Source organism: Furipterus horrens, unplaced genomic scaffold (genome assembly GCF_987537825.1).
Source record: "Furipterus horrens unplaced genomic scaffold, mFurHor1.1.pri manual_scaffold_10, whole genome shotgun sequence".
NCBI lineage: Eukaryota > Metazoa > Chordata > Mammalia > Chiroptera > Furipteridae > Furipterus > Furipterus horrens.
The window spans coordinates 75,553,487-75,569,448 of NW_028327180.1; the positions used below are offsets into that span (position 1 = coordinate 75,553,487).

The 15,962-nt window shown below is 43.5% G+C and overlaps 2 protein-coding genes across 3 annotated transcripts in view; one reads left to right on the forward strand and one right to left on the reverse strand.

Moving 5' to 3' along the window:
* The window catches only part of CDC23 (cell division cycle 23), a 21,070-nt gene extending 14,358 nt beyond the window's left edge, over nt 1-6,712 (forward strand). For both annotated transcript variants that reach the window (XM_090288266.1, XM_090288267.1), the window contains exons 10-16: nt 2,509-2,662; nt 2,783-2,902; nt 3,287-3,362; nt 3,685-3,746; nt 4,421-4,499; nt 4,932-5,051; nt 5,271-6,712. In XM_090288266.1, coding sequence (XP_090144392.1) covers nt 2,509-2,662; nt 2,783-2,902; nt 3,287-3,362; nt 3,685-3,746; nt 4,421-4,499; nt 4,932-5,051; nt 5,271-5,441 — 782 coding nt within the window. In that variant the 3' untranslated portion in view covers nt 5,442-6,712. The remainder of the gene's footprint in view (nt 1-2,508; nt 2,663-2,782; nt 2,903-3,286; nt 3,363-3,684; nt 3,747-4,420; nt 4,500-4,931; nt 5,052-5,270) is intronic.
* Nucleotides 6,215-15,711, reverse strand: KIF20A (kinesin family member 20A). The gene is made up of 19 exons (XM_090288265.1): nt 15,590-15,711; nt 14,986-15,171; nt 13,100-13,189; nt 12,879-12,998; nt 12,043-12,181; nt 11,733-11,920; nt 11,517-11,646; nt 11,141-11,335; nt 10,927-11,038; nt 10,751-10,819; nt 10,390-10,533; nt 10,078-10,243; nt 9,601-9,765; nt 9,331-9,470; nt 9,090-9,192; nt 8,572-8,770; nt 8,270-8,361; nt 7,910-8,047; nt 6,215-7,260 (listed from the first exon to the last, which is right to left on the reverse strand). Exons 2-19 carry the CDS (start codon nt 15,148-15,150, stop codon nt 6,940-6,942), a joined length of 2,676 nt encoding a protein of 891 aa, XP_090144391.1. The 5' UTR covers nt 15,151-15,171; nt 15,590-15,711; the 3' UTR covers nt 6,215-6,939.
* Between the last annotated feature and the right edge of the window lie 251 nt (nt 15,712-15,962).

The window sequence follows — 15,962 nt, forward strand, 5'->3', positions numbered from 1 at the left end:
CTTCCCAGTACCTCCCTTCCCTCCAGCAATCCTACTTCCCTTAGTTCATGTCCACGGGTTGTGCATATAAGTTCTTTGGCTTCACCCTTTACTCTGTTCTTAACTTCTGTCTGTCTATTTTGTACCAACAATTATGCTTCTTAGTCCCTGCACCATTTCCCCATTTCTTCCCCTTCCCCCTCCCAGATGATAACCCTGCAGATGATTCCCACACCTGTGATTCTGTTCCTGTTCTGGTTGGTTTGCTTAGTTTGTTTTTGTTTTTATTTCTTAGATTCAATTGTTGATAGTTGTGAGTTTGTTGTCATTTTAATGTTCATATTGTTCATCTTCTTTTCTTAAGTAAGTCCCTTTAGATTTCATATAATAATGGCTTGGTGATGATGAACTCCTTTAGCTTTCCCTTGTCTGGAAAGCACTTCATCTGCCCTTACATTCTAAATGATAGCTTTGCTGGATAGAGTAGTTTTGGTTGTAGGTCCTTGCTTTTCATCCCACTGAATACTTCTTGCCAGTCCCTTCCTGCCTTCAAAGTTTCTTTTGAGAAATCAGTTGATAGTCTTATAGGCACCCCTTTGTAGATAACTTTCTGCTTTTCTCTTGTTGCTTATAAGATTCTCTTTTTATCTTGAACCTTTGGCATTTTAGTTATGATGTGTCTTGGTGTGGTCCTCTTTGGGTCTAGCTTGTTTGGGACTGTCTGTGCTTCCTGGACTTGTATGTCTATTTCCTTTGCCAAATTAGGGAAGTTTTCCTTTATTCTTTTTTTACATAAGCTTTCGATTTCTTACTTTTCCTCTTCTCCTTCTGGCACCCCTGTGATTTCAGATGTTGGCATGTTTAAAGTTGTCCCAGAGGTTCCTAAGCCTCTCCTCATTTTTTTCAATTCTTGTTTCCTCATTTTGTACTGGTTGACTGTTTTTTTTCTTCCTTACATTCCAAATCATTGATTTGAACCCCCGTTTCCTTCTCTTCACCATTGGTTTTGTGTGAATTTTCCGTTGTTTCATTTAACGTAGCCTTCACTTCTTCCTTTATGCGTCTGCCATATTTAGGCTTATCTGTCAAGTCTTTGAGCATCTTTATCACCAATGTTTTGAACTCTTCGTCTGTCAGATTGGCTATCTCCTCATTGCTTAGTTCTCCCACTGGAGCCTTGACCTGTCCCCTCTTTTGGGCCATATTTCTCTGTCTCCTCATCTTGACAGGCTCCTGTGTTTGTTTGCCTCTGTGTTTTAGGTAGAGCTGTCCCACCTGTAATGTTGTAAGGGGCGGAGCCTTAGGTATTCGTTAGCACAGGGCGACCCGGTTCACCACGTTGTGGTGCTGTGTGTGGGAGAGGGGTCTGAGAGGGAACAATGCTGCTTGCTCAACACTCGCCTCTTTTCCAGGCACTTTTCCCACTTCTGTATGGGACTGGCACCTCTCTTGCTGTTGCCCTGGCCTTTGTTCCCAGAGTGGGTGGATCTGCGGACGTTCTAGGACGGTGGGGGCCCTATATACAAGTGGACTCTGCTGAGAGACTGGCAATTTCTTTCTCTGCCCCAACCCCACTGGTTTTCACAATCAGAAGCAATGAGGCTTTATTTTCCCTGGCACTGGAACCATGAGCTGTGTAGTCTGTTCTGGTGCTGGGAGCACCCCCCAGGTGTCCCTCCCTACTTTTTAAAATGTTTGACTGCACTTTCTGCCGGCCTGCCACCGCTGCTGCCACCACCACACTGCATCCTCTCTGCCCTGGCTCTGTCCCTCCTACCTGTCTAGATGAGTATTTCTTCTTTATATCTTGGTTGGACTTCCATGAAGCTCGATTTTCTGGAACTTCTGGTTGTCTCTAGTTTTGAAGTAGCTGTATTCCTTCTTAGTTGTGGAGGGAGATGCAGTGTGTCTGTCTAGGCCTCCATCTTGGCCAGAAGTCCCAGTTATTTCCTTTCTATTGTTGACTAGTATTCCATTTTTTGGATATATACCACATTTGTTTATCCATTTAACAGTTGACATAGGACAGGTGGCTTTTGTGCCCTTTTTACAAAAAAATCTTTCACAGAATCCTAATTACTTTGACTTACTCTTTTCAAAAGATCAATGATAATATAACTGCTTTGATTCCTTAAGGAGAGGGAGCTCAGAGCTCTACCTTTTTCACCCTGAGGTACCTCCTAAGAACCCTAGGAATAAAGTTGGAAAGCCACCAGTCTAAAACTTATTCTAGAAATTTCCTACCTTATATAAAATACATGTATAAAAACTACATCGAGACGAAATAAGATGAAGAAAAACTTGGAGTGTTAGGGGAATACTTTGAACACTAATCAGAATGTGTGATAGATGTTATATATTTCCCAAGGGAATGATGATATTCCCCTTATGTACAGTTTGGCTTTTCTGCAAGGACTTTGCGGGGAATGAGTTATGCTTTCATGCTCACTCTGTGGAATGCTGTCTATTTTATTGGACTTGTATTTTTACCTTTCTAATTATTCATATTTTTGTTTGTTTTTCAATCAGGCAATTATTATAGTTTGCGTTCTCAGCATGAGAAAGCAGCCTTGTATTTCCAGAGAGCCTTGAAATTGAACCCTCGGTATCTTGGGGCCTGGACACTGATGGGACATGAGTACATGGAAATGAAGAACACATCTGCCGCTATTCAGGCTTACAGGTGAGCTCCTAGTTGTGGGCTTAGGTGGAACAGATTGCTGTGACGTTAGGAGCCTTAATTGAGTCTGCAAGTTGCTAACCTTGATTCTCCCCTCTTACCGGTCTTTCTTCCATTTCTTAGACATGCCATTGAGGTCAATAAACGGGACTACAGAGCCTGGTATGGCCTTGGGCAGACCTATGAAATCCTAAAGATGCCATTTTACTGCCTGTATTATTACAGACGGGCCCACCAGCTTCGGTAAGTCTGGCCACTTGACAATGTGTTTGTTGTGGGAAGGGCTGATACTTTTCTTTCTCTTTTGATGGCTACTAAGTGACTAACTGGTGGGTAGTGTATGGAGTGTGGGATATACTGGACAGAAGGGTGATTCCTGTCCCAAATGGGAAGAAGCAAGATGGCGTGAGATTTCATTATGCTACTAAGAATGGTGTGCAATTTAAACCTTATGAATTGTTTATTTCTGGAATTTTCCATGTAATACTTTAAGACTGCAGTAACAAACTATGCAAAGTGAAACCGTGAATAAGGAGGGACCACTGTAGTAGTCATAGTGGTTCCTCATGGGAGGACTTTTACATACCTATCAAGTCTGCTCAGACTGCTGTTCCTATTTTCTCTCAGGCCCAATGATTCTCGTATGCTGGTTGCTTTAGGAGAATGTTATGAGAAACTCAATCAACTCGTGGAAGCCAAAAAGGTATCTGAAATTGAGTCGTAGAGAATTTGAATGGAAATTTGCTGTTTGGATGAAGGGTTGGGCTATCTGTGCTCTTTAACTTTCCTTTATTGTGATATCTCTACATAGGGAAGTCTGAAAAAGTACATAGGCTGAAAAGCTAAGCTGGGGTGACATCATCAGTGGAAATAGCAGCATGTAGCCTAGACCTATCAGATTTAATAAAAATGCCTTACATTCTGCAAATCTGAAGTTCTGGGAGGCTTGCAGGACCTGAGCCTTTATGTGATTAGTCATGGCACATGAGGCAATGGTCAAAGTGACTAGTTTATTTTTTTGACAGTGTTATTGGAGAGCTTACGCCGTGGGAGATGTGGAGAAAATGGCTCTGGTGAAACTGGCAAAGTGAGTGAACGGAGTAAAATGCTATTGATATTTCTGTTGGCTTCTCTGGTATGATGGGTCCTGCATGCTCTAGAGCCTCCTATCCATCATCCTGCATGAGTCTGATTTGGAAATTTAGCCATCTTGACTTGAGAGAATGCCACTATTTGAAGGGGGAATTGCTTTCCTATTAGGCAAGGGATCGAGAATGAATTGAAAGAAAAGAAATAACATTTGCACATCAGAGCAATCTAGGAAAACTAAGTACTCATCTCCTAATAAGGACTAGGAAAATAAGGAATAACTCAGAAATGGTAGGCAAAGAGGTTCTTGAATGCTATTGTATTCCTGCCAGTTCTTTTCTGGTTTCTTAGAAAAAAATCTGAATTGCTTTGTACCTTTTCAAAATCTCTCTCAGGGTATTAACAGCAAGTTTTTGCAAAGGTGTGTTACCCAGCTAAAGTATTTACTAACTCCCTCCATTACCAGTAGCAGAGTAATGATTTTAAACTCTGATAAAATAACCGTCACATCTGGGCGCTAATACTGTTCTGGATCCCATTGTGTGATTTATGTCAAAATTTGTACTTGTCTATGTATTGTCACTTTTTGGTCTTAATCATGTGCTTTTACTTTTTATCATTAGTTTGGCTTTGAGATCTGATTTGTACTTAAAAGACCAATTTCTTTTGTAGGCTTCATGAACAGTTGACTGAGTCAGAACAAGCTGCTCAGTGTTACATCAAATATATTCAAGATATCTATTCCTGTGGGGTATGTGTCAGAGCATGATAACTGGGGTTGCTGATTTTATTCTTTCATTATTATTATTTTTTTAAAGATTTTATTTTCAGAGAGAGGGGAAGGGAGGGAGAAAGAAGAGGAGAGAATCATCGATATGCAAGAGAAACTAGAGAAATAGCAATCGGTTGCCTCTCACATGCCCTCAGCTGGGGACCAGACCCACAATCCAGGCATGTGCCCTGACAGGGAATCAAACCAGCAATCACAGGCCAGCATTCAATCCACTGAGGCACACCATTTTTTAAACTGATCAGTTTTTTGTTTCACTTTGTTATGCACTCATTCTTATATGTGCCCTGACTTGGAATTGAACATACAACCTTGGTGTATTGGGTCAATGCTCTAACCGACTGAGCTACAGGGCCAGGGCATTGACCCGTCATTCCTGTTTTCCCTGTCTAGGAAATAGTGGAACACTTGGAGGAGAGCACAGCTTTCCGCTATCTGGCCCAGTACTATTTTAAGTGCAAGCTGTGGGATGAAGCTTCAACTTGTGCCCAAAAGTGTTGTGCATTCAATGATGTGAGTATTGGTTCTTTAATAGTTTGAAAAAAAAAAAAAAAAAAAAGTTTGGATTTTAGGCTTGAACTTACGATCTTTACCATGATCTGGGGGTGAAAAGTGGATAAGAAGATTAAGTGGAAAGGTTACCTTGATTTGTGTAAGTTATATATGAGTATTTTAGAACCTGTTTTTGAGACTATCCTTGGACATATTTTGAAATAGTTGCCTTTGTTTCAGACCCGGGAAGAAGGTAAGGCCTTGCTCCGGCAAATCCTGCAGCTTCGGAACCAAGGAGAGACTCCTTCCACTGAGATGCCTGCTCCCTTTTTCCTCCCTGCTTCACTGTCTGCTAACAACACTCCTACACGCAGAGTCTCTCCGCTCAACCTGTCTTCAGTCACACCATAGTTGGCTACTTTCAAGCTAGTATATTGCCAGACCCATATTAAGCTTAGCTCCATTAAAAAATGGCCCTGTCTGTTCTTCTAAGGACTTCAGTTCTTTTTGTGGGTACAGATGGAAACAGCTCCTTGGACAGTTTATAGAATCACCTTCAGAGTAGACAGAAGAATCCTGGCAGGAAACCTTGTCTTTTGCCAGTTAGAAGCACTTCCATCTTCCTTATGTTCAGAGAGTAGCTATAGATCTTGGCCTTCTTCCCAGTTTCTCCCACCTGTGCCCCCAAAATTCTCTGTAATAGCACTTTAGCACTTGTAAGGCTATAGGAACAGGAACAAAGTTTTAATGCTGCTGGGAGTGGATGATTTCTTGAGAGGTAAGGGAGAAAAGTCTGTGACCCGACCCTCTGTTGACAGTAGGGTCACTGGATATAGACATGATCTTGTCTTTCTTGGACTTGCTGAGCATGACTATTCTGGTGTCAGAGATTAGGTCTTAATGGATGGAGTAAAGTTGTGTATTTGTTCTTATTCCGGAGACATTCTTCCAAAACATAGTTTTGAAGAGTCTCCTAGAAGCTTTCAAATTGGAAGTAACTAGAGTTTAATAAAGAAGACAGAAGAATCTCATTGAGCCTGAAAGCCCCTACTGAGGGCAAAAGATGTCTTACAGTTATTATCTCTCACTAAAGCAAAATAAGGAGACAAGATTAGATAATTTCATAGACATAGGGGAATGACCTTTGTGACTACAGGCAAGAATAAACTCATTTTAAGCTGATCTGTTTTATTATTTTTGATGTATTTTACACACACACACACACACCCCCATCGCCAACAGAATTTTTTTTTCAGGCTTAATAGGATTAGACAAGGTCAAGAGAATCATTGTTTGTGTGCTCCCGGAGGGTTTCAGGCTTGTGCGTGTGTATACAGTAGGAGGTAATAGGCTATGATTGTATGCTGTAATGAATTTGTATAGTAGTTGATATGGATTATTTTGTGCTCAGAACCCAGCCTTCCTATGGTCATATTTCCAGAATAAGTTTATTACCCATTCACCTCCTAATATGTAACACTTCGTTTATATTAAGGAAGGGTTAGACTATCTAATGTCCTTTGGATTCATTTCTTACCAAGATATTTTCGGTCTCTACTGACATTCCTGTGCAAGGTTTCCATGGGTCTGAATGATGTATGATTTTACATTTTTCTGTCTTTTTATAATTTGAATGATTTTGCTAAATTTGGAATTCAAATTAAAAAAAATTTAAACGTGAACAGTATATTTAATATAGTTTTTGTGTATGCATAGAAACCATATAAGTAAAAAAGCATGAGATTACATACGTGATTATATTACAAAAGGAGGGGAATACAACTAGTGTCGGAATATTGCATTTTTTATCGAGTTCCAGGTATATAGTGAAGCTTAAAAGAGACATATTTCTTTAGCTGAGCAGCTGACCCACCTCAGGACAAGGACTGTTCTCTCCTTCCCGAAAGCCTCAGTATTTTTTGCCAAAAGGCCCGGATTTGAGTAAAGGGGAGCGCCGTGAGCGCAGGATCCGGGCATAAGGGCTGCAGTCTGTTGAGCTTTGGTAGGTGGGTGTTCGGGGAAGTAAGTTTCGAAGAAATGGTTTCTTTCCTGGGGGCTGTTGGTTTGGTTGCTGGTTTTCCTGGTTGGCCCCAAGGCGCTTTTTGGTAGAAGAAGCCTGACCTTGAAGTTTTATCACAGTATGATACTGCTCTGCAATGCATGCTGCCTTTTTCCGAAGATCCAGTTTTACTAACATCATGTTATTCTGCAGCTCAGCCAGGGTCTGATCCTAAGGAAGATCAATAAATTATAGAAAACATTTATGTCTGGTATATTAGAGAAACAAGAAGACAAGGTAGTATGTGCCATCTACTACTAGTTACAATTGTTTTTATACTGTCAGTTCTTTAGGGTTAGACCTTATCATTGAACGGGGGTATTTTCTTTAAAACCCAAACAAATAGCACTGGATAAAAGGGCCATTTTCTAACATACAAGGTGATATGACTTTGAATAAGTTTACCTAACCTCCTCAGTTCCTAGGTATCAAAATTAAGTGCTATGTTTAGTCTATGATGTATTTCTTTTTAAAAATATTTTAATATCTAGAATTAGGATGCATTTTCTGATGAAGTGTCAGCTTGTTACTGTTTTGTTTTGGTGGTACATAAAATAACTGTTTCTTACAATGTAAGCATCTTGGATGAAATGTGATACTATCTCCCTGGGGTGGTTATAACAGAAAATTTCTATAAATTAGTACAGTACCTGTACTTAGTGAATGGTTATTTTTCTGCAAGGAAGAGAAATTCCCCTCGTTTATTAAAATTAACCTAAAAATCTTAACCTTCTTTACCTTTCTCTTCTCCTCATTCCCCTTCTCACATAACTCTGGAGTGGGCTAATGGGAGAGAAGGGGATATTTAGTCTGTTCTAACCTGTTTGATTAAGATGTCATCACAAGTGGTCAAGGCTTGGCGAAGTTTTCCTGCCCCAGTGCTGTGGCAACAGGCTCTTTCTGCTGTCTGGAGAGACTCACCAAGTTTCTGAAGCTCTGTCCGCAGCAACCTTATATTCTGAAAAAGGGGGAGTAAAAAATTGTGGCCATGATCAACCAGGATAATGATCTGGAGGAGACAGCCATTTGAAGAGAAGTAAAATTAGAAAGGCTAGTCAGCTGAATAAAGTAGCCACTCTCCAGGACAGTGCACAAAACAATCTTATCCTTACATGAACCAGGGATATAGTTTTGGAAATTGCCTTAGGTAAGAACTTTGGTACCAGAGAAAGGTAATTACCTTCTGGCCCTCTTCTAACTTCTTGTCCACATCAGTGGTGAAGGGCTTGGCTGATGGTGGCGGTTCCAGCATTTTCTGATACTTATGTAACTCTGAGGGAAGAAACAGAAAACTTCAATATGTAGGCTTTCTAACCTTGGACTTATCTCTGAGTTAACAGTAGCTTGCAGCAAATACAAAAAGTGAATACATGTGCATCCTAGAGCAGGGGATGTAGCTCCAAGTGAGTGCCAGAAGGCCAAAGTTTGGAGACTAGTTCCTCCTTGAGCCACTGTTAGGTGTCTTGCTCTCTCCTTCCTTACCTTCAGTGGTGGAGTTTAGTTCTGCTCTGCACTGGTCCAGTTTAGCTTTAAGCTCCTGGAGCTGCTGGGTGGAGGAAGAAGCCGCCAACCTTTGGGACCGCCGTAAGGACAATTCAGACCCTAGTTGTTGATGGGCCATTGACTGTTGTCTAGCTTCCTGCAAGAGAGCTTCTAGCTCTTCAATCTTCTCATCCCGCTCCTTGGAAGCAGAGAGCACAATTCCATCCAGTCAGACAAATACTGCAGGAACAGATGACTGAATAATGAACAAAATCTTCCCTGATACTTAAACCTCAAAAGCCTGTTTGTTAGCATGTATACCATTTCCTGCCTAACCATATCTTTGATCAATTCATCAAGTGTACATTGGGACATTGGGATAGTACTAAAGATATTAAGAGAAAAAATGAGTTACATATTCCTGCCCCTAGTAAAGTTGATTAAATATGTTTACCTCAAACAAGCTGGTGATGGGAATATAAGTAGCCAGTCATTGGGGCTGGTTCAGGGCAACTCACCTGAAGCTCTTCTTGGTAAAAACTTGTCAATGACTCCTTGAGGATCTTTAGTTTCTCCTCATACATTTCCTCTAATAGTTCCTTTTGGGTGTCCAAATGTTCACTGTCAGGAGAAGAGAAGTGAGCGAAGATTATGAGGAGTGAGCACGGAGGACAGATCTTGAGGCACAACGCCATGCTAGTCCCTACTTCCCACCCATTGGTCCAGGTGACAGGCGAAGAGAGGTCACTCAGCTGGTACCTGCACCACTGTTCACGCTGTTGCATCTGCTGTACCATCTCACTGCAAATTTCATCACGGAGCTGCATCTCCAGCTGCAACTTTTCCTGTCGTTCTTTCAAAAGCAGTGCTTTCATGGCTTCCACCACCTGTAGAAGCTCCTACGGGGGACACACAGGTCAGAGGTCATCAGATGGCCATGTCCCATAAGAGGCACAGGTCTACCTGAAAGGTGGCATGGAAAACGTGTACCCATCAAGCTATTGCATCAGAACTTTCTTGTATTCTCACCTCCTTGCCATATGTGGAGATGTCAACTTCATTTTCAATGTCATCATCAAGGCCTGGGTCTCTCTTAGTTCCTGTCTCTAAGCTGGGAGATGCCCGCAGACTGTGTTCCTTGATGAATGAATGTAGCGATGGGAATCCTAGTTGTACAGGTGGAGCATGCACAAGCTAGCAGGGGAAAAAAAAATCTTAATTGAATCCATTACTAGTCCCTAGTTGCTTGCTTTCTTTTAAAAACAATATTTGTACAGAGAGGGGAAGGAAGGGAGAAATACAGGGAGAGAAACATCAGGTTACCTCTAGCGTACCCCCAACTGGGGACCTGGCCCACAAACCACGCATGTGCCCTGACTGAGAATTGAACTGGCAACCCTTTGGTTCTCAGGCCTGCACTCATTTTAATACACTGAGCTACACCAGCCAGGGCAGTAGCTTTCTTAAATAAAGTACCATTCCAAAGTTACCCTACTAGCTTCTCACCTGGCTGGCAATAGCGGAGAATTTGGCCACATGAAGGGTCTCATCATAGGTAGATGCACAGGGATTCACATTGACAATCATGCAGGAGCGGCCTCTGCCTGTGAAGAAGCCTTGGAACACTCGAGTCAACTTGCTGTCACGGAAGGGAATCAGGTTCTGCTTTGACCTGCCAAGCAATCAGAAGAGTAGAGCTGTGAGCAGAACTCCAGTCCTTGGGATATTGTAGTACCATCCCCAGTGGTGACCTGGAAGTTTTAGTAAATTGCACAGTTCTGGGTCATCCCAGCCCATGGCTTGCAGTCAAAAGCTCACCGGTTCTGCTGGTTTTGGCGCAGAGCAGCGATACAACGGCCCAGGGTATGCAGAGAAGTGTTAATATTTCCTGCTTCCTTCAGCCTCTCACCACTCTTCTGATCTTTGCAACGTTCTGAGCCAGCCAGATCACAAAGTGACAACCTTGAAAGATGAACAGGATCTGACATAAGGACCCCACATGTTATGAACCTACAGTCTTTCATATAGTTCTGAGGAAGGAAAGACCCACCAAGAATCTCTCCACCAAAGGAAGGAGAACAAGAATATAACAAGTAATTCCTCTGAAGACCTCCCCTCCCCTGTCTCCCCGCTACCATTTATTGCCAAGAAGTTCAAATTTCTAAATGGGAAATCTTACTCGCTGATCTTGGGGACCATATCACCTTCTCCTTGAAGGTGCAGGATCCGAATGGAGAAGATGCTGTGACTAGAGATTAAGAAAAAGAAAATAGTCATTGCACATTTTCCATGACCAGGTGGAAGACTAATATTTCTTGGAACACAATGAAAGGTTGGCTCCCATAACACACTCACCTGCGGCTAGAATTCTGGTTCAGGTGCGTGCTGGCAAAGCTCTGGTTTTTACGACCCACTTTCAGAAGTTTCCAGGCCTCCTCAACATTCTGAACATGAATCCAATTGAGATCTGAGCCCAAGAAGGACGTACATAAGATGGGAATATGTAACTCTTCCTAGTCTCTCTCAAGTCCCCTCCAGGGTTCATGCCAGCCTCCCTACTCTTCCATACCTTTCACATAGGGATTGCCATTCTGATCCTCACACAGCCGCAGAACCTGCCTCTTACGCTGCTGGCTAGGTGGTTCTAAGAGGTCATAAAGCAGTTCATTGTAGATCTCAAAGAAGGAGATCCAGATGGAGAAGCGAATGTCTGCAGGGACACTTATTGGGGCAGTGTCTGGCTGTGCCCAGCGGTGACTTGTTTCTGGGGAGGAAGCAAATGTACAGGGCATCAACCCTAGAGTAGTCCATCTCCCCTTTGGCCTTTGGGGTCCTTGGAAGGCAGAGCTCAGGTTACAACTTCTGGTCTGTACCTCTGGCAGTTGTTAGGAGCAGGGAGTGGGTTCATACTATCATTTGACACTAAGCCCAGTCATGATACTTACCATCTAGCTGGCTACTGCTGGTAAACTGACTGGTGGAGGAGAGCCCAGCAATACCACTGTCAAAGCTGGTGCTGGTACCAATCCGATTTTCAATGTAGACACTCCTCTTCAAGGAGGTAGACAGCTCTTCCTGAAGGGGCCCAGGGAGAAAAAAAGTATAAAACTTTGCAGAGATTTGACCCCCTTTCCCCATGTCTGTGGACACCAACACTTTACCTCTTGGAGGCCTCCATTTAGCAGGACCAGTTTCTTCATTTCCTCCTGCTGGATCTGCTTGCTGTCAAGCCAGATTACCTCATTAGAGAGCAAGGGCTTCAGATCAGGTATGGGATGAAGTTGGCCTTGCAGACTACTGAAGATCAGAGCCAGGGATCGGGGCAGGATCCCTCCATCTTTGATAGTACCTGGAGGAACATGAAAGATGGATACCTGAGGCAAGTGCCTTTTTCCTCCAGTGGAGAGCATCAAAAGGCAAAGACAATACCATTACAGGCCAATCATCAATCCTGTGAGGCCTACTACTTACCTTGAATTGTGTGGGTTTTCCCTGAATTGGTGACTCCATATGTGTAGATAAGCCAGTTCTGTCCTTTGAGTACATCTTTTACCATCTCCTTCACAGTCAGGTTGAAGAAAGATGCTTGTCCCACTTCTGGCCCAAAGATCTAGAGACAGACCCATTTTCTCAGAGGCCCATCCTTCATCTCCCACTTGCTTTCTGTGCAGAGATAGCTGATGCACCTCTTCCTGGGTGGTTAGCTCTGGACAATACTCAAGCAGCTTCTTCCTACAGTGCTGCCAGCTGCTCCCTAAACACCGAGGACTCAACCACTCTCTGCCAGTCCATCTTTCATCCAGATTAACAAATCCCTAAGGAATGCTATCCATTAAGTCCAATGTTGCATACACAGTAGGGCAACATAGTAGTCATAAGCATGGTCTTTGGAGATGGATGGATCTAGAGTCAAGTGCCAGCTCTACCACTGAATAGCTTCATCAACATTACCTTCAATGAGCCACAGTATCCTTGTCAGGAAAACAGGGGCAGTAATAATTATAATAGAGTTGTTGGGAATTAATGCACGTAAACTACTTTACACACTAACTCATAACAAGGGTCCCAAAATTGTAGGCATGCACATACATAGGGTGAGGGAAAATGTAGGTTTACAGTTGTTCATACGGAAAATAACACACTAACTAATAAGTAATAATACAAGAGTAAACCCCGTGTTTCATTACTCACACCTGTAAAAGTACACCTGTATAAGAAACTCATCAAGTAAAAAGCTTTCCCTCTAAAGAGGGTATAAAGTTGCCCCTACACGTTGGTCCCTTGTTCACATACCAGTACCTCCATACCTGGGAAAAGGTGAATCTGTGTGTGGCTTGGCCAATTCCCCGCTCATTGCTCTTCTGGGCAAAAGAGTCTTTGGGTGCCTGTAGAACAAGGGTCTCCACATTCTCAATATGGACACAACCCTGAGAAGGGAAAACACAGTTGACACAGAAGGAAACACCCCTGAAAACCTCTTCTGCACTGCATCATTCCCATCTTGAATCCTTCCTCCTCAGAAACTCACCTGATTCTCATGCCGTTCCAACTCTGAAGACAACAAGGGCCTGACCCTCAGGTATACTTTCACCTTCTCCGTGCTATCCTCAGATGGAACCTGTGGCAAAAATCCAGGCTGGAACTACAGATCTCAGCAGTTATCTGAGCAGATGGGCAAGCATAGTACAGTTCCTGGGAGTCATGCTAACACTACCTGCATTCTACCTCAAATGTCTCTGCAGCTGCTCTTTGGTTCCATAATCATTCCAACTCACATGGACTTTTTCAGTATTTTATCATCTTCCCTGTCTCTTCAGTATCCTGCAACCCTGGCTTGCCACACCCAGAGTTAGATCTGGTTGACTGATATGAAAATCAGCATTTGATATAGTTAAGTGCCTTGAAGGCAGACACACCTGAATTTAAATCCCAATTCCATCATTTGGTAACTATGAGTCCTTGAACAAGTTCTTTAAATTCTCTTTGCCTCACTTTCCTCAACAGCAGACTAGGGTTAATAATAGTGCCCACCTCATTCTTTCAATAGTTATTTAGAGATTTCCCTATTATGGCTCCTGCTCTGATAAAACTTTCTCTTTAAAAGAGGAGGCTTCTGATACTCGCACTATCTCTCCCAGAAGCACGCCTGTGCCTTTCCCCTCTCCCCCTACTTCCTCTACAGGCATCCATCTCCTAAACTCTAAAAGGACCCATGAGACTTGCAACCATGGGAGCAATCAGCTCATCCTGGGCTAATACCCTGAACCCATCTCCCTTATTTCACTGTCCCCAGCTTTAATAAATGCAATCTCAAAAAAAAAAAAAAAAAGAGGAGACTTTTGTAGACTGTTCTCAGCCAGGGCCATTTCCCTCCCAAGGAACAGTTAGTGTCAAGAAAGGTTTCTAGGTTGTCATGGTGGGAAGGTGCTACTAACATTTAGTGGGTAAAGGCCAGAAATGCTGCTAAACATCTTACAATGCACAGGACACACCCATATAACAAAGAATTTTCTGGTCCTGAATATCAGTGAGAAACCCGAGCCTAGCAGAAAGATAGGCTCCATAAATGGAAGCTATGGTTGATATTAAAACTGAAATGTACATTCTACCTACTTAATGGTAGTATAATCTTGTGCAAGTCCCTGGCTGGTTTGGCTCAGTGGATTGAGCGTCGGCCTGCGAGCTAAGTGTCGCTGGTTCGATCTTCCAGTCAGGGCACATCAGAGAAGGAAAACTCTGACTCCAAAAAACCTCCGCTGCCTTGCGGCATACCTCTTCAGGGGAAAGGCTAAGGGAGTAAACCCCGACAGAAAATCCGGAGCCGGAGTCCCTAAGGCGGTTTGACGTTGTAGTCAACACCGGCAACTCCTGCGGCGCACCTGAAGCCAGGCTGTATTGACTCCGTCTTTCCCTTGGACCCTTCAGCTGCGAAGAGAGGGGGGGTCTGCTGCATGGGCAACAGCAGACCCTCCATATCACCCTGCCCAGGCTCTGTAGCTTCAGCTTCACTGGAGAGGACACTCCAGCGTCATCGCAAGATGTCGATTCAACACAGGAGGAGACAGATACCGTGTCACTCCCGGGTTGGACTGCACAGCCATTCTCGGCGGTGCAGATAGACTCTTAAGAAGCTACACCATCGTCTCTCGAGACGGACGGCTGCCGACCGAATCTTGTGCAAATTCTTTAAGCCTCTGGGCCTCAGGGTGAAGGATTACTATTACCCTTCCTTCATAGGATTCACTGATAGTATGCATACACTCGAAGGTATTTTATTAATGCAATGCAAACTATAGTTCTTATGAACACACACCCTTTTATTTTATTTTTTTACTTGTCATGCTCTTAACTTTGAATTACTCTGTAGGCTGAGGATATCAACTTTCTGCTCCCACCATTTGCCAACTCCTTTACCTGCTGTTTGTCCTCCAGGGAGGTGGAGATGACAGAGCAATCTGACAGCAGGTCCTTGCGAACCACAGACCCCAAATCTGCAGCTGTGGACTCAAACATGGGGGAGACTACGACCTCCTCATCGGACAGCAAGCCGGCTGGTGGGGAAAGGATACCTTGAGACATAACAGCCGGGGCAGCTTACGTCTAAAAAGAGACAAAAGTAAGTAGAGAGAAGAGCCTTAAGGACAGAAGGGGGTGCAGATTCTAGACAACAATTCCCTTACCCAAGGACACTTTAGTCTCGCTGCCTGAATTCCTACTTCCCTTCTCCCTTCAACGACCAGCAGAGGCGAAGGGGTTTAGAGGAGTTAATCATTTAAACCAGTTTGAGGCGGCATTTCTGACCGCGAACTGGAATGAAGAGATATCCGGCTCAAAAAGCTGAAGGTCACTGGTGATGTAGAGGTGGTGTCAGTAGCCCAACCTCACCCCCAGGCCCACAGTGAGGACAGAGATACGTATTAAGAAAAAAATGATGGCAGCAGCTCCGCTTTCTGACAGCCTATTCCTCGAAGAAAAGAGCTGGTACCCCAGCTGGGTTCCAGAACAGCCGCATACTCACCCGAAGACGCGGCACTTATTTCTCCTCTGGTACCGGCCCACTCAGACTCCGCGGGCGAACCGTAACTTGGGCCTTTAGAGAGCACAACTCCGCCCGCGAAGTGCACCTTTGTTACTGATAAAATGTTTTAAATTACGCGCGGCGTTCGTTCCGCCAATCAGATAGAGAAGCCTGCAGCAACCAATCAGTGCAAGGGAAGGGGGACGGTGCGACTGGAAACGGTTTGTTCCGGTTTGACCTCTCCACTCCAATGTGGATCCGGGTTACCAACTGCTGGAGTTTGGAGTTGAGTATGTACCGTAGAATTTTTTCCGCTTAACACTTTTTCTTGAACACAGCATTTATTTTCAAGGAACTCCTCAGGCTTCAGCGC